Source organism: Silurus meridionalis, chromosome 2, assembly GCF_014805685.1.
Source record: "Silurus meridionalis isolate SWU-2019-XX chromosome 2, ASM1480568v1, whole genome shotgun sequence".
Classification (NCBI taxonomy): Eukaryota; Metazoa; Chordata; class Actinopteri; order Siluriformes; family Siluridae; genus Silurus; species Silurus meridionalis.
In genome coordinates this window covers 27,878,618-27,896,976 of record NC_060885.1, presented here as the reverse complement: position 1 = coordinate 27,896,976, position 18,359 = coordinate 27,878,618, and the positions used below count along the sequence as shown (strand labels likewise).

At 39.8% G+C, this 18,359-nt stretch overlaps 3 protein-coding genes across 5 annotated transcripts; 2 read left to right on the top strand and 1 right to left on the bottom strand.

Moving 5' to 3' along the window:
- Positions 1 to 14: 14 nt before the first annotated feature.
- On the top strand, positions 15 to 3,668 carry vti1b (vesicle transport through interaction with t-SNAREs 1B). Of its 2 annotated transcripts, none has more exons than XM_046873878.1 (7): positions 15 to 50; positions 532 to 684; positions 1,133 to 1,191; positions 1,804 to 1,998; positions 2,285 to 2,458; positions 3,015 to 3,076; positions 3,180 to 3,668. In XM_046873878.1, the coding sequence occupies exons 1-7, from the start codon at positions 38 to 40 to the stop codon at positions 3,271 to 3,273; spliced, it is 750 nt and encodes a 249-aa protein (XP_046729834.1). In that variant the 5' UTR covers positions 15 to 37; the 3' UTR covers positions 3,274 to 3,668. The 2 variants fall into 2 exon arrangements, with proteins under 2 accessions (XP_046729834.1, XP_046729842.1); XM_046873886.1 differs by lacking the exon at positions 15 to 50 and adding an exon at positions 101 to 255.
- A 1,198-nt stretch (positions 3,669 to 4,866) lies between these two features.
- On the bottom strand, positions 4,867 to 12,560 carry arg2 (arginase 2). Of its 2 annotated transcripts, XM_046873845.1 has the most exons (8): positions 12,237 to 12,560; positions 12,076 to 12,148; positions 8,955 to 9,129; positions 7,907 to 8,066; positions 7,535 to 7,629; positions 6,323 to 6,427; positions 5,541 to 5,677; positions 4,867 to 5,459 (listed from the first exon to the last, which is right to left on the bottom strand). In XM_046873845.1, exons 1-8 carry the CDS (start codon positions 12,345 to 12,347, stop codon positions 5,305 to 5,307), a joined length of 1,011 nt encoding a protein of 336 aa, XP_046729801.1. In that variant the 5' UTR covers positions 12,348 to 12,560; the 3' UTR covers positions 4,867 to 5,304. The 2 variants fall into 2 exon arrangements, with proteins under 2 accessions (XP_046729801.1, XP_046729809.1); XM_046873853.1 differs by lacking the exons at positions 12,076 to 12,148; positions 12,237 to 12,560 and adding an exon at positions 9,247 to 11,063.
- Positions 12,561 to 15,725: 3,165 nt separating this feature from the next.
- kcnf1b (potassium voltage-gated channel, subfamily F, member 1b) lies at positions 15,726 to 17,733 on the top strand. Its single transcript, XM_046875250.1, has one exon. It carries the CDS (start codon positions 15,973 to 15,975, stop codon positions 17,374 to 17,376), a length of 1,404 nt encoding a protein of 467 aa, XP_046731206.1. The 5' UTR covers positions 15,726 to 15,972; the 3' UTR covers positions 17,377 to 17,733.
- The last annotated feature ends 626 nt before the right edge of the window (positions 17,734 to 18,359 follow it).

The following is an 18,359-nucleotide window of genomic DNA, read 5'->3' as shown; positions in this document are numbered from 1 at the left end:
CCGGGTATTTATTTGGAGCCCTGGCTAGGAACGCTCTATGTCCGTAAAAAGTAATCACGTGATTTGCGCCTATGTTTGTGTTGTTCAGAACCATTTTGAGCAGCTAAATAGTTTTGTGTTTATAAATAATTGAATTAACAAGTTTTCCATTCAAATCTATAAATTTGATCTAATTATTAATTATTTGCTCAGAATAATATTTGACCAGAAAACCACACAACCCACAATGCATTGCTGTGCGAAAGACGGCTAGGGGTTGGTTGATTATTTCTGTATAAATATAGTGCATAACTTTATTTTAAAATGTTAAACCATGTGTATAGTTTAATATATATATATAAACGTATATGTTTCTACAATGTGGGTGTAGTTTTTAAGCATATAATTCACGATTAAAATGTTTCTAAATCTAGATTTTCACGCAGGCACTGAGTAGGACACCTACACGAATCGAGGAAGCTCTGTTCCTCCAGGATGTTGTGATTGCTTTGCTTCTGGTCAGACTTTCTGTTTATTCGTTGTGCCTTCCAGGTTTAACTGATCGGTTTCGGACACATTATAGAGTTTACGTGATTAAAATGAGCAGAATGTCGTCCGAGGCGTTTGAGAAGCTTCATGAAATGTACCGATCTCAGTGTGATGAGCTAAAGCAGCTCTCTGACCGAGTGATTCGCTCACAAGGCGGTAAATAACTCAACATTTTATATTCTTTTTATAAAGCAATATTTATTAAAACGTTGTTTATAAACAGTTGACTAGCTTGCTGTTTTTGTCGTGAATGAATTACTATGATATTAGGATGTAGGTGTCTACCGATAATTGGTTACGCGATATATCGCGATATTTTTCTACCGATATTTGCCCCCTTTGTGACATCACTTTATAAATTGTCTTCAGTTATAAAATACAGCGAATACACACCGTTTTTGTGCCCATCCAGAATTAGACAGTAACATAGTAGATTATCATCATCATCATCATCATCATAATCACATTAGACTTGGACTGTCTGAATTCAGATCAAAACCCAGAGTTATTACTGTTCTGTTACATCACATTAAACCATTCCTACAGACACAATATGCTTTTTAAAAAATAAATTATGAAATTAATTTGAATGTTTTGCTCTCAGAAGAGAAGAAGAAGCTGACACGAGTGTTTGATGAGCGTCATAGAGAGGCACAGGAGTTGGTAAGTAATGCTCACACACACACACACACACACACACGCTGAAGCACCAAGTCCCTGAGAATAAGCTGTTACTGTAGAAACGAGGACGTATTAGAAGGATGTAGGAAGAAAACTGATACCCTGTGTTATTAATAGACACAATCAAGCGATGGAGGTAGGCTGTGAGGGATCTACACGACCTCAATCTTTCCTGTGATGTTTTTCATTTCAAGCGAACAAATTCACTAAAGTCTTATATGGAAAACGATGGCTGACACTCCCCAGTTCTCCCTTTCTCACATCTTGTAGATCCTTTACGTTCAATTGTCGGTGTGCAGTAAAATCCGATACCTTCTGAATTTTGTATCAAAACTTATTAAAACATCAGTAAATACTGTCAAACTCAGAACGTTAAAATGATCCTGATCATTCAATCAGACTCGTTTAATACAGTGACTGCTGAATTGTATGTGTTATGCCGCTGTACACTCACTTGGGGGCAGCAGAGTACCATAAGCATCATTGAACTCTGTGTAGTGTGAAATAAAATGATCTCAATTAGTGATTTATTTGTGAGATTTGTCTTCTTGCGGGCTCACAATCCCATCTCTGGTTCTCATCTCTCTCTCTTAGCTGCGGGAGATGGAGCAGGAGCTTATCAGCGCCCCTTCCTCATTCAGGAACTCCATGTCCTCTAAAGTGCGGCTGTACCACAGAGACCTGGGGAAGCTGCAGCGCCAAGTACACACCTCGGATACCACATACAGCTTCTCCTCTAGGACGGGAGATGGTGGGCATGGCATCTATGGCGCTCAAAACGAACACAGCGTGAGTACAAGGAACAGGAAGTTGTAGCGGTGGTAAAGACACTCAATCACAGATGAGACAGCGAGCTGAAACTGAACAATTATGCTTTCGCAAGGTGCCAGAAATCAGGTCACATCCAGGTCACATCAAGATTAATTGACATGTTTATAATGCATGATGAGCATCAGGATATTTGGGGCTGTTCACTAATAACCAGAAAACCATCTAGAAAAATCTTTGTATTTTGTCTATATTTGATTACATTTCTGTTTAGCAAGATTAAATGTGTGTGTGTGTGCGCTTTCAGACCGAGCAGCAAGCTCAGCGAACTTTACTGATCCAGGGCACTGAGTCTCTGAACAACGCCACACAGAGCATCGCACGCAGCCAACGCATCGCTGTGGAGAGCGAACAGATCGGCACGGACATCATCGAGGAGCTTGGACAGCAGAGAGAGCAGCTCGACCACACTCGAGACAGGGTGAGACACTGGGAGGGACACCAGGAGGGACGGGGACAACTTCAGGATCGGTTTTCTAACATTACATTATTATTAGTAGCAGTAGTACACAGATGCCAGGTGGATATTCGTAGCTGCATTGTAGTATTGCTGATGGTTTTCAAAAATATCATTTATTATAGAAGATCCTAATATGTAAAATAAATGTTAATTTTATTCATTACTTACTTGTTACTATGAATATATATAATACATTATTTTAGTAATCATTTTAGTATTTTTCTTATTAGTTAGATATTGAATATAATAATGAAATCTATACATTCTTATTAATAATTGTATTAAATATGCTGTATATGATTATTAAACATTGTGTATAGAGGCTGTAGTCATTATTATTATTATTCGCAATATTGTTTATACATATAGTTTATTGATTTTTGTAGTATGTGTAGATAAATGGCTGAATATATTTTTATGATATTTATTATTGTTGATTAGATAGACAGTTGTCACAGTGTCTATTTTCTTATTATTTTTGTTTCTATTTTTACAATTATTATTATTTCTTTCTTAGCTGGTTCACACTGGAGAAAATCTGAGCCGCAGCAGGAAGATCTTACGCACCATGTCTCGCAGGTGAGCTTCAACACACACACACGCACACACACCGCTGTGATACATTGTGGCTTTTATTACTACACGTGCGCTTCATTCATATGAGATTCTGGTCTTCTAACAGATTGATGACTAACAAGCTGTTACTGGGGATCATCATCATCATGGAGGTGGCCATTCTGGGAGCTGTGGTCTACCTCAAGTTCTTTCGCCACTGAGACGGCCTGCTCTCTGTGTTCCCTGTCTTTCATTTTTCTATCCTCTTTCTCTCAGTAAAGACGCAGCGAGAAAGAGAATCCAGACTTTTTTTTTCCTTTTTAAACCTGACGTGTTCTGGCACCTTCGGTGTTCTTTCACGTTGGTTTGTGGAAGCTCGGAAACTTGCACTGCATTTTAAGACTTTCTTTCTTCTATACGAATGCCAATCAGCGTCCACGTAGAAACATACGAATGCCCGCTTGAAGTTGACGATGGAGTGGCATACATTGACTCTTTGTGACTGAATAACACTGACCTTTGACTCCTTAAACCTGATCTATTTAATAGAAACACTTTGTATTTGCCTGTCAGGACTGGATTGGATATAGTATTAAAGGCGTGTCTGTTCAGCTGAGTAATGTAACCGTGAAATTGCACGAGTGTGTGTATGTGTTTCGATCGTTCAGAAATAGTCATATCAGTCCTCTGGGAACACGGACACACACAAGCACACAGATACAAACAAACTGACTCAGATAGACACACACACATGCACAAACAGACACATGCATGCATTCAAATCCTGAACCTGAGACCATCGAGGGGTTATGACCTAACAGCCTTTCATATTGACAGGACCTTCAGGTTTATTAATACATGTGACGCAAAACACTTAGACAGGATTTAGGCAACACAAGAAGTTGCTCATGGCAACAGACTTAGCATATTGTTTTGTTTATTGCCACGTGCTGCCGCACCCACTTTCCCCAACTGTACATTCCGCTTCGGGCACTATAACTGCAACAACACTGACTGTTTCTTAAGTGTGTGTCTTATAACTGTGATTTGTTGAATGTATTTAATTCATAATTACATAATTACTAAAAAAATAACACAATGCTTTATGGATATTATAAAACATATGCTTGGGTTTTTCTGTCCTAACTTTTAAGATTTGTGTGCGGATTTGTGGGAACCTTGCCTGAAAACATTTCTGTATGTTTAGGATGGCATGTTCACACAAGTTACAGAGTTAAGACGGCACCCTGAGGTTACCTTAGGTCATCAGAGGTACCAGGTTTTACACTGTATCTGTCAAAAATCTTGATTATTTATTTGACATGCTTTTCTTAGGCTAAACCAGGTCAGGTAAATATGTAGTAATTCTTTAATAGTTTAAAAAAAAAAAAAAAAAAGGAAAGGACACAGTACATCAGAAAGACGTATCTTTTCTTCTGTATGTGGTTTCTTTTGCCGCTTACCAGGCAAACTGACTGAGTTAACAAACCAGGCTTATAAGCTGATAGAAGGTGGGACTGCACTGCAAAGAAGAAGAGATGATGCTAATTATTAGGCAGCATTGCACGGACACACTTATGCTTCCTTTCTGCACCGTTGTCTGCTGCGAATCTAGAAAACACACTAACTCTTGTCTATGTATATTTTGGAATCTCTTCTGCTTCTTTTTCATTTAATTGATTTTCTTTATATCAGGCAGCAGGTCATTGCACATACAATAAAGAGAAACCTGACTAGCCGTGTCCTTGTTAGATCAAATCTAGCAATTTGATAAAAACCTGAGAACCTCATTTACACTCTCAAGCATGACAAACTAGGAAATTAAATTTTTATTTATTTTGTTGAGACGAAAGAAAAAACACTTAAAAACAGACATTTTAAATGTTAAATGTCATGTCGACATTTCGAAGAGACAATAACACAAAGGTACAGCATTGTTTCAAAGATATTCAGCAGGTAGGTTATTAAAAATAATCAATCAATCTTTGCATAAATTCAGTAAACAGTCCATTCAATCAAAATATTAGAATATCTAGTATTGATACGCCTTTAGTCCTTGATGGCTCAGTCACGTAGAATACGTCTGTGCGTTTTATTTGTGAGGGGGGGCACAATCCCTCTCTTTTCTCCTCTTGTATTTTCTCACACTCAAAGTTTCTGGTTTGTGCATCTTTTTTTGTTCAAATGGTGGAATGCTAAGCAGGTTTGCATTTCACTCCTGGGTCTGGGTCTGTGTTTGTGTCGTCGTGGCTCTACAGGCCGAGTTGTTCAGTGTCTTGTAGCTCACGGGTCTGACCCAGAGATGATGCGATGACGTCCACAGCAAGACCGGCGGTGGCCTCCACCGCCTCAGAGCTTGCACCCAGGGTTGGATTTACCTCCACCAGGTCCATTGCAGAAAGCAAACCTACAGAGGAAATTAAAATAAATTACTTAAAACAATAAATAATGCATCGTGTGTGTGTGTGTGTGTGTGTGTTAGTGTTACCTGTGTTATGGATCTCCTCTGTAATGTAGATTCCTTCTCTATAAGTCAGTCCTCCATTAACGGGAGTTCCTGTAGCTGGAGCAAGACTGGGGTCAAATGCATCAATGTCGAAGCTCAGGTGGATGGGACGCTGTTTCCTGTCAGAGAGAATTACAGGTAAATTATGAAATTTTTACACGAGGGAAAAAAAAAAAACATTCTCAATACAATTAAAACTTGTGTGAGAAGTAATGTTCTCCATCAGTCTCAATATCCAATCAGCCTCTATAACAAACCATGTTGCTAAGCATTGCTTATACTCATAAACTGAGCTAAAAGCTTCTCTCGATATAACTACTGTATGGCCTACCGAATATAAAGTAAAATTAAATGCCTTTTGCAATAGAAATAAAGCATATGAACACTTGTTCATATTTCAACAACTAGCTAATAACTAGCTGGCAACCATAGTCATTGTTTACCTATAAAAGACATTTTTTGTGCTAACTTTGTAACTGGCAATCCAGAACAACATAATGGAATGCAAACTGCTAGCTAGCAAGACATTAACTGAGTAATACTGAGCGATTTAGAATTGTAATGCCAGCACAGGATAGAAAGATTAGCTTGCTAGCTAGGACACGGTCACACTGATTTAGGTGTAGCTAGTTTTAAAGCGGTTCATTTGAATTCTGTTTTTGCAACTTTCGGTAGATAGACAATAGTAATAAATACAGAATTGCTAGTATTTTATACTTCAGGAAACTGTGTGTGTTTGTGCACGCTTAAAAATATATGTGCACCTTGCTATCAGATGATCCAGCGTCACTTCCATAACCCTTTGCATGCCCATTCTGTCGATATCCCGCATGGTGAAGCACTGGATGCCCAGGTTCTTCAGAATAACACTGAGAAAAGGTGAGAAAACCAGAAACGTGTCATAACAGGTTGTACATTAAAGGAAAAAAAAACGTTGTCGTTTCTGTGCCAGATCTGCCCTAGGATGTGCAATTAATGGGTTATAATAACTGTACTCATCTCTAAGGCAGACGTTTGTTTCACGTGCCTGTTGAAGCTTTTAACTGTACACCGAACTGTAGCTCCAAACCAGTCTGTACAGGTAAGATGGGATTATGTGTGCTCATACTTTCTTAGAAAGCCAACAAAAGATAGGATGCTGGCTAAACACGTAGTGTTACCAATACACAACTCCTTAGCATTTTACCATTTTAGATCAGACCATGTTTACTGACCTACTGAACACTCCATCCTGAAGTCACTCTCAGGAATCTAGATGCACCGAGAAAACCTGTTTGCTACAAACTTACATCTAATGGAAACCTAAGAGCAGTTGTTAAATTTCAGCATCGCTTTTAACTGCAACGCTAAGTCAGGGTTGTATTTCTCAAGACCTTTTTAACCCAATTTCCGAGGAATTTCCCCTTCACTAACTTGCTCGCTCTTTTCACATGACCATAAACACAGAGGCTAACCCATAATTCATCAAAGACACTTAAAGGCAGCACACAATCTCTGTGCTAGATCACAGGGCAGCGGACGTTCTAACAGCCCTCTCTTTCAAATACCTGAGCTTTCAGATGGCCATGATTGGTTAGTGTTTTTTTGACTGATAGGAAAGAGGGGTGGGACCTGCCCAGCTTTCGATTTCAAGTGCTTTCTTGACCATGAGTCTTGAGTAACACGTTGTTGTTGTTTTTGCGCAATATTAACCAATTCTTGGTTTTGTGTGAAATGGTATGTTTGTCTGAAATGGCAATTCTGAAGGAAATGGAGTTGATTTCTGTTTCCAGAAAAAAAACCCCATAAAAAAATCAGGTTGGTTTGATATTTTGGACATTGATCTGGTTTAATCAGTTATCTCTGATGTTAAATTGAGGACCAAATCTAAAGGCCCATCATTTAGTTATAAATATTAAAAAATGTGAAACGCAAACCTGTAATATTAATTTAATGCTCAAGCTCTCTGAAGTAACCAGACAGAACATGCTACTTACTGTTCGCCAGGGTCAACGTCTCTAAGGCCGATGTAAACCAGATCTCTGGCTTTGAGAAATGGTGTCATCCAGGAGAACCCAGGAACCACTGGCATCTTCGTGCAAAACATAAATTATATTAAAAGAGATGTCAATAACTTTTGCATGGTCCATAATGTTTACCTTAAAAAAAAAGTTTTTTTTCTGAAAGGTGTATAGGCAGACAGAAGTGTATGTGATAATCATGTACACCTTTCATTAACTGTGGTGAACTTGCTCAACTCTACAGATTGTCTTTAGTCAGGAATGTTCCAATCTCAACACTGTTCTGGGATTAAAGCCAGGGAGGTATTTTGAGCCTGAGGCTTGTAGAATGTACATCAGATGCCCCACCTTGTCCTGCAGCTCTTTGAGCATGAATGCGACCGGCTGGCCGTGGAGGTTTCCGGATGGTGAAGTCATCGGTGTGTTAATGTCCGCATGGGCGTCGACCCAGATCAGACAAAGATCCGGACGCTGCTGGGCGTGACCTGCAACCGAGCCGATGGCCAAGCTGCAAAGTGTGAGACAACTACATTACTTTTGGACAGTATTGTGATACTTGAAATGGCATGGATGGGGATTAAAGCATGCAGTGTTCAAATACTTGAAGACAATAGAGGATAGCGTGCACACTCGAGGGTTTTTTTTTTTTTACATGGCTGAACAGGTGACACGTGAAGCCACTTCAATGGCATGGGAACATTTTACAATTCCTGTATCAAAATACATTACATTGTGCAAGATGTGAAAAAGGCTACAGTTGTGGTTTAGTGGTGAGATGATCAGTGAGAAACTATATTTTGTTGATGCCTGCTCTTACCAAACCACAATGTACAGTAAATAGGTCATAGCTTTTCAAAGATCTGATGATCATGCCTCATTATGAAATGTCTGTATTCTGTAATGTACATCCTGGTGAAATTTTGGAAATTTATCTGACGTGCTCTATCGTGTGACTCAAGGCATGTGTGTCTTATTTTTTCCCAAGTGTATGGGATTGGTGCAATTTGTGACTGGTGCATTTGAGACCAATGTAAGGAGTTGTAGCAGATACACACACCCTTAATAAAGCGAACACAACAAGATTCTCCCGTATTGCATCATGCTGTAGCAAGCTGCCGTGTTGCAAAGCATTCGGTAACACAAAACGTACAGAATGTTCCTTTAAAGTGCAGGGAGCAGGTTGCCAACTCTCATCATAGAGAACATCCAACCTGCATGTTGTTTTTTCTTGCTCTAACACAACCATCAACTTTGACTCAGCTGTTTATTAGCTGATGAGCTGAACCAGATGTGTTAAAGCAGGATAAAGAACATACCGTGGTGTAAACCAACCTGGATTCAAATCAGATTGGTTGTTGTGATCATTTATTATGAAGTGAGGTTAAGGTTAATGTACCTGTGATCTCCTCCTAGCATGACAGTCGTATGCCCCGCCCCTACGGCTCTGCTCACGGTTTCTGACAAAATCTGATTGGCATATCCCACCGTACGTGGGAAGGGAACGTTCATGAACCGGTCATCCTCCTCCAGGTGCTTGAAACTCAGGTCTCCAAAATCAGTCACAGCATTTTCTGGGGGATAGTAAAAAAAAAAAAAAAGAGAAATATTTGAAACTTCAGAACTGGCATTGCAGTGCTCAGTATTACCTTATCACTCGGTTTGAGTACTTGAGCAATGAAAATAAATACCTTCCAATGTACGCCACCTCTGACCAAGCACATATTCCTTCTCATTGGCATCCAGAGAACTGTTATTCAAGCTTGATCTTTTTTTGGGGGGGCTGCCTGCCTGCCTATGCATTTTCCACCCACCACATTTTCCCATAATGCACCACTCAAGTTGCTCTAAGGGTTCACGTGGAAGCAAAGCTACCCGCTGGCCATATCCTAACAAGTGGAACAGATACAGGGTAAACAACAAGGTGATGGATTAATGTTCGGGGTGGGGGTTTGATAGGTTAGATGGGTTAGGGTGCCGGTCTCGTATTACTCATCCAATCCAAACTGACACACACCCCTCACACCCATGTTCCTTTTACATCTGGACAGGAATAGACTCGAATGCCAGAGCCCTGGTCAATGCATTAAAATGTGCAACGTTTTTTATTTTTTTACATTCTTGTTAGTTTTTTAATTCTGCTTAATGAGTTCCAGCTCCGAATCCAAATATGAGTGAAGACATTTAGATATTCTCAGAAAAAAAAATCACTAGTCACTGCATTCAAATGGGTTTGTAGGTTCACCATGATTATGATGCTTCATCTCATTAAAATACATTTCTGACACCCCCAGTTGACGTGCTATGCATTTGATACTAATTGGATAATCTAATAAAAATAATCTTATGTTGCATCATGTAAAAAAAAGTCTCAGAATTGTGTAATAACAAAGATTTCATTTCAATAAGCCTGTTACTTTAAATCGAGGTCTAAAGCAGATTGCACCGCCATGGAAAAAGCAGCTCACCCTTAAGATAGCCTGTGCTATTGGATTACAGGCAACACGCAATGTTTATTCACTTCCCAGCTGACTAAGTACCTGCTCAGACAGAGACCATGGTGACTTGCACATTCCACGTGTTGAATTGGTTACTGCCAAAGTATCATTGAGCCAGAAATTAAGTGGTGTTTTACCATAAACATGAAACCAGTTTGTGTGGTCTGAACCGTAATTAAAGATATGACGTGAATTGGATACCAAACGTGTAGTTTTCATGATTAAATCTAGCCAGAATGGTAATTACTTAGCTAAAATAAAGGCTTATTCAGTGGCTGGAACACACAGTGTTTAGGGAAAACATTAATGGATTGACCTGTCTTTCATGGCATAACTCTCTAAGGCACTTTCTTGGCTGTGACTACACCAAATTAGAAAAGAAGTGTTATTTGCCCCATATATTTATACTAAGTAGTGTGACATATCCCATCTTATGTAATAAATTGGGTTGGAAGTGCAAGATTAGCCATGGTACAGCATGTCTATGAAAGAAAGGGTTGAGGGCCTTGCTAAAGGGCCCAACAGTTGTAACTTGGCAGTGATGGGGCTTGAAACTCCAATCTTCTGATGAGTAGCTCTGACCACTAATATTCTGATTGCAAAAGCTAATGGATGACTGGCAGTGTGTGCAGCTGGGTCGGTGAGGGGTTTTGTATGCCGCTGATTTTCTAATTGCACCCTGACAGGAATAGACAAGACTGGAACATCACTTCTGTGTTTAAAAGCTTCGAAACAATTGCATGCTGCAAATGAACAGAAATGTAAAATAGACTCTGGATCAGTGTATGTAAATATGGGTATTCAAGGTTTTTAACTATTGACCTTTAGTTGGAGGATTTTAGCTTTTATACTTTTTACTTTAATTTTCTTTTTTTTTTCCTAAATGTGCATGTAGTGCATCTTAATTTTTTTAAATGTTTATATATACAGTAGTTCAGAACAATAAAGTATCATTAATCGTACATATACCATTTTATTTAAACAGTGGCACAATTTTCATCATGTACCACAACCCCAAGTAATCAAACACTTTAATATATTGCTATTTTAATTATTTTTGCTATATATATATATATATATATATATATATATATATATATATATATATATATATATATATATATATATATATATATATTTATTTATTTATTTCTGTTAAACCCCATAAATTAAATTGGGAAGAATATCATTCAATTGTGGTGGTTCACAAAGGCAAAAAGAGACCCTGGGTCACTGTCCAAATACTGTATAAGCACTATATTCATAAAATAGTTACATTATGATAAGACAGTAACTGGTCATTTAGATTTTTTTGTTATTTTTCAAACATTCACAAAGTGCAACTTAGTGTTATAAAAAGTTATAGGTTTACTTTTACATAGTTTGTCACTAATATGTAGCAAAAAATGTACTCTCACATTGTACGTATTTACCTGCGTCATAAACGTAACCTACAGTACACACCTCTTCCTGATCAATACCAAACAAAAACACCGAGCTCGGGCACAAACCGACCGATCTGGCAACCGCACAATGACGCAAACAGATACTGCCACTGCGCGGAGACACACACACACACACACACACACACACACACCCTGAGCTGTGATACGTTTGGAAAGTAAAATATGGCTGTCCCACATGAATACATGCACTGAAGAACTTTTAAGAAATTGACGTTTTCCAAACTACAATACCTTCAAAATCATCATATTATTATTGTTGTTATTGCACAAGAAGAAATAAAGTGTTCTAGACAGGTACAACGAGTGCTGGTATTTAGAAATCGGTATTTATTAGTTTCTTTTGGCAATCTACTTAAGTTCTAATAAAAAAAGAAAGATGAGACCCCCATCCGATACTGTAGGAATGATGGGAAATGATGATGACGCACCCCGAGCGTACATGACGCACCGGATCGCACGTGCCCTATAACACACCGAGTTTTACCCGGAATGTGAACCCATTTCTTCTTCTTCCCTTAAAATCCTTTAGTGCTATTACACATGACCTCGGACTCACCCATGCTGGTCAGTCTCTCCACCAACCCGGCGTCTCTGATGGCTTTGGGTCCGAGCTCCACTCCTCTCCTTTTCTGAATAGGACACATTCCGTTTACTCATCAGCCACTTACTCTCATCTCGCCCCTCTGGTTTTATTGATATCGGCGTGGTCCTCCTTACCTGTCCCTTGGAAAACGGAGCTCCGACAATAGCCACGGAGAGATGAGCGCGACTCTGCGGGCAACACGAGCTCATCGCCGACCGGAACACACGCAAAAACGGCCCTCTCATTGCCAAACAGCGGGGGGGGGATAACCGAATAAAGAAGATTCAAAAGCGCAAATCGGAGCGTCTAAAATCTAATCTCAAATCTCTTAATCTGACGCGGTCTCCCGATCTGATGCTGAACCGGTGGTACAGAGTAACGCCTCCTCTTCGCTTCCCAACGGATCATCAATTCATATTCATGAGCTGCGCGCGTTGTTGTTTAAATCCAATAAGCCGCGCGCCCGCGTCCTTTTTATAGCTCCCCGTGAGGCAGGAAGACGCGCCTTCGTTTCAGCCAATCAGAAGCCCCGACCGCGTGGGTTTGTCCCACAAGTAGGCGTGGCTTGGCTCCAGCGTGGTGTAGATGAACGCAAGATCCGCATAGCGGCGTCGGAAATTTCCGCTCAGGCGCAGCTTCTCGGGTTTATGTCGGGTCGAGCAGGACACACACACACACACACACACACACACGCGTGGCTTATCTCCTTTTCCTGTGTTCCCAGAATCTGGGTTTTTTTGGTGGCTTGTGTGAACGCAATAATAATAATAATAATAATAATAATAATAATAATAATAATAATAATAATAATTATTATTATTATTATTATGATAAAACCTATTTATAGGTCTACTTCTGAGAGTTATATTAATATATCATGCAAGGTTGCCAGATCACACTGGTTTTTCTGTTGGATTAGGTAGGAGGAAAAATAGTCCATGGCATGGTAGTGAAAGATAAGTAGATACATGGACATTTAATGTATTTACGTATCCAAATCTTTCCATAACTTGGCCTATTTGATCATCGTCACTGACTCAGTTGATGAAGTAAACGATGTTTGATAGCAACAGCTTTTCTCAGGCCGAGTCACACAATAAATCTGACATATGCAACCAGTTAACAGATGAAATATTCACATACATTTCCCTGTGATCTCCCAGATGAAGGTTAGTTTTAAAGTAACCAACAGTTTAATGTTTAACAGTTTGTAAATGAATCATAATTGTATCCTAATTTAGTTACTGGGTGTTTGGTAACGAAGGGCTACTTTGCATCAGCAACACCGACTCAATGATAAACAAGTCATTTATAAGAAGACGACTGATGGCACCTGTGTTTATAGCAACTAGTTTCTAACTAATTAATCATTTGATTGTTTATCATAAATATAATAATATATTATATATCAGGCAGTTATACATGCAATGTTTTGTAAAATCCTGATCCTACTAAACAGCTACTTCAAGTGGGGTTCAATATTTGGCAACCAAATATTTATTTAGCAATTATTGGACACCTATTTGAAAGCTGGCAGCCTGCACATTTCTTATCTTCACCACCTTCTTCCATATGGATCAAGTTTCTGTTCTGATCTCAACAAGTCTGGGCAACTACTGAGTAGACACAAATCATCATATAGACTTTGAAGTATTTTGACACAAAATATGGAGCCATTTTTATCAATCCTATCAAATACAAATGACAAAATCCTACTATATTTGAAATACCTTTCTAAAACACATGTATCATAAATAAAATGTATCGCATCCCTGCCCACACACATGGAAGTGAGAAGTCTTGACCCCAAGGGTCAGAGGTTGGGAAAATATATTGATTTGTAGGGGTTTAGTTACTTCTGGGGAATAATAATAATAATAATAATAATAATAATTATTATTATTATTAACTTCTTTAAGCAGGAGTGTGTGCATCTACTGTAGTTGAGGAGTGTCTGCCTCCTGATTGCTAAGAATCACAGTATATGATGCAATGTGCGCTCCTGCATGCATCATCCCCATTTAACATATTGTGTCTCTGCTCTCTCTCAGGGTTGCCAGATAGTTCATTTTTCGACTTGTTTGGTGTGTTGAGAGTTGGACAGAAAATAACAGGCTCGGCTAAGCAGCATTAACTGAGCTTGAGGTTTGTACTATAAAGTAGTTATTTATCTTCAAAGTTCACGAGTCCCCCCTCAGCTTCTTCTCTGTAGGTTTTATTCGCTCTCCATTATCGCTTAATAGGGTTGTAAAGCCATTACTGGAGATCTGGTGCCCTCTTGTGGGTACATCTCGCACGCTCAGCTTCTTCTCTGTAGGTTTTATTCGCTCTCCATTATCGCTTAATAGGGTTGTAAAGCCATTACTGGAGATCTAGTGCCCTCTTGTGGGTACATCTCGCACGCCAGTATTATAAGATCAGAAATGGAGATGTAGCCATTTTCGGAGTCTTCTTTTCATTCTAAGGGTTGCTGATGATAACACATGTAAATGGGAAAATACTTTAAAAAAGGAAGTGTGAGTGTTCAACTTCTCATTCCTTGTATTGGTTTGTTTGCTTTTTAGGCAGTGTTCACGAGGATCAGCTGAGAAGCCACTGTGAGTAAACGGAAGTCACATGCACTTTTGAGAAATACTTCATTATAAAAATAAAAATCTGACATTCGCAGATACACATGCAACACATTCCAAATGAAATGCAAAATATAGATATCTCCAAAAATTGCGGTTTTTTGAAAGATAAGGTCTTTTTTTTTATTGTACCCTGTAGCTTTGATGTTCTATCTTGCCTGAGTTGTAAGGGTAAGCTGTAGTTAGAACATTTTATTAGCTTTTAGAGTAAAGTTTGGATCACACAGAGTCTATAAAACTATAATGTAAGAGTTAATTAATGTTACAAAACATTTACAAAACTTTGTTTATGAAGGAGGAAAAGATACACATAAAAAATAGTTTATAAACTAATTTTGTTACTTAACTGATTTGCCCAGGTTTAAGTGTATGTAAGTGCTCAAATAGAATATAATGATACAGTAAAAACAACAATAATGCAGCAAGCGCCAATCCTATTACTGTAATTGTAGACATTTACCACTAGATGGAGACACAATCCAATCCTGAAATGATCTTAAGGCGCGCTCTTTGGACTTATTAAGGTCTGCTACACAGGTGTTGCTCAAGGCCCCTAATACTATTGGCAGCTTGTGGGTGCTCGAATTTTACCTCACAACCTTCCAGACTGTACGTGTTTTTAGTGTGTGTATTGTATATAATCAAACAGAAAAGCCTTTACAGAAAACTCACTTATTAACTTGTTGCATGCACGTGACTGAGACTTATATTATTTTTTTATTTTGTACAGATTAGGCTGGAAAAGTGCACGACTTCTATATGATGAATAATGAATTCTCGTGTATCACTGTTATTAGGAAATGTTGTACATTATTATTATGATTATTATTATTATCATCATCTGAGGATTTTGTGGTTCAACTGCAACCTAAATATTGCGTTAGTTCTTTAAGTTGTTATCTAAATGACAAAAAAAATTACATTTAAAGTTGATTTATTGTAATGCTTCTTCTGAAAAAAAGAACTGAGACACCGTAGCTTGTGAGGGTGGGCTAAATGGGGGGCGGACCTCATCTACACACACACACACACACACACACGCGCGCGCGCATGCATTGACAGAGTCCAGGCGGCGCGCACTTTACTGGAGCGCACGGAGCGCAGTGCCAAATTGCGCGCGCGCGCGGAGAGAGAAAAGCCGCTTTTTCCACATCCAGCAGGGACACTTGTGTGTTTCCCGGAGTAGAAACCTGTCCGCGTTTAGTCCTGAACATGTTTTAAACTTCACACATCACGGACGATGTGGACGTTACCGAAGCCCGGGTACCGCGACGGCGCGGAGCAGCAGATCGCCGTGAACGTGGGCGGCGTGAGGCTCGCGCTGCGCGGCGACATGCTGGACCGCTACCCGGAGAGTCGCCTCGCGGAGCTCGCGCGCTGCACCACGCGCAGTTTCGACGCCATCTCCTCGCTGTGCGACGACTACGAGCCGGCGAAGGGGGAGTTTTACTTCGACCGGGACCCGGACTCGTTCAAGTGCATCGTGGAGGTGTATTATTTCGGCGAGATCCACATGAAGAAGGGGATCTGCCCCATGTGCTTCATGAAGGAAATGGAGTTCTGGAGGATCGACGCGAGCTGCTTGGATGAATGCTGCAAGAGCAACGTGCGTGAGAAAGAGGAAGAGCTGGCCGAAATTGCTGACAAGGTCAAGGCCATTCTGGACGACCTGGACATAGACGGAGGGCCTTTGGCGACCAGATCCGAACGCATACGGAGGTTTCTCTGGAGACTGATGGAGAAGCCGGAATCGTCCTGGGTGGCACGTGCCATTGCTGTGGCATCGTTCCTGTTCGTGCTCGCGTCTTCACTGGTGATGTGCCTTGCGACGCTTCCAGAGCTACAAGTGCAAGAAGCAGAGGGTCATGTAGCTGAACATCCTACTCTGGACGCCATTGAGACGACCTGCGTCTGCTGGTTCACGTTGGAATACGGGCTACGTTTTGCCTCAGCTCCTGAGAAAACCCGTTTTGTCCTGTCTTTTCTCAACATGGTGGACTTGGCCGCGATTGCACCTTTTTACTTTGTACTGGCTCTGACCCATCTGGGTGCCACTGCTGCGATGGACCTCACGGATGTCCAACGGGCCGTGCAGGCGTTACGCGTGATGCGTGTAGCACGCATACTAAAGCTCGCACGTCACTCATCTGGACTTCAGACTCTGACTTACGCGCTAAGACGCAGCTTTGCCGAGCTTGGGCTCCTGCTTACCTACATGGGTGTTGGAATTTTTGTCTTCTCAGCACTTGGATACACGATGGAGCACAGTCACCCGGAGACATTGTTCCGCAGCATCCCACACTCCTTCTGGTGGGCCATCATCACCATGACGACAGTGGGTTATGGAGACGTGTACCCGAAGACAGCGTTGGGGAGGTGCAATGCAGCACTCAGCTTCCTGTGTGGGGTCGTGGCTATTGCACTGCCTGTCCACCCCATTATTAACAACTTTGTTGTCTATTATAACAAGCAGAAAGTGCTCGAGACTGCAGCCAGACATGAGCTCGAGCTCATGGAGCTACATGGAACCATCGGCCATGGAACGGACGCCAAACGGCAAACGCTTAGGGTTTCAAGGAGTGACTCACACATCGCGGTGCTAACAGGAGAACGCAGGATGGTCAAGAAGAGGAGCGTGTCTTAAAAAACTGTAGAGAAAAATAGCAAGTATCAGTTCTTTAAAGTGACTGAAGTTGATAAAAAACTCTTTAACATTCTGCAGATTGTATGAAACAAGAACCTCTGTCTCCAAGATGTTTGTTGTAAAAGTGCAAATAATTTTATATATATTGCCCCAAAAACAACAACAAAAAAAAACACAAAATGGATTTGAATGCATTTTAATGAAAAAAGAACCATAGAAAGCAAAGTCACCATCCAAGTCTGAAATGTGCATGAGTTTTACATGATGTCAAAAAAATGTAAGATTTCAATGATCCTGTGCATGTTGTAACAAGAAGCCATTTCATATTTTACAAAAATAAAAGTGTCCAAAATAGTCTGAATGTTTAGGTTCACTCATTGTGATACTGACTGCCTAATGGACAACTACCACAACTAACTTGGACTTATATATTCTATTATTAGCTAGCAGACTAGACTAGGTGCTGTTGTGAGAAGTCAAGTTGTGATCATGAATGGATTCATAGTTCTTAAAAATATTAACGTTTCTGCATAATTTGCAAATCATTAATGACAATGTATACAGTCAGATAATGCTAAAAAATAAATCAAGGTTAGCTAGTAAATTAGTGGATAAATATTTAAAGCTAGCAGGCTGGTTCTAATAGTATCTGCTGTTCATTAAAGCAACACTAAATCTGAATAAAATAATTATTTATTTTTAGATTTTTGCAGCAAAATGTCTCAAAAGTATCGGATTATGTTTGAAAACAGGATTTCAGCTTGATGAAAAATATTTTATTGATAAAATGATTTCTATACACTTAAAAACATGTTTTGAAATTATATTGTTAGTGTCTGGTACAAAAGCCAGGGTATTTCCATTTTTACCACCTAGAACCTGTCAGGCATGCAAAAACAATGTCTTGCTACCTGCTCCAATCCTTGTATAAAGTTTCTTTTTTGAACCATTTTTGAAATGAAGACTTTAATCTCTAGAGACAA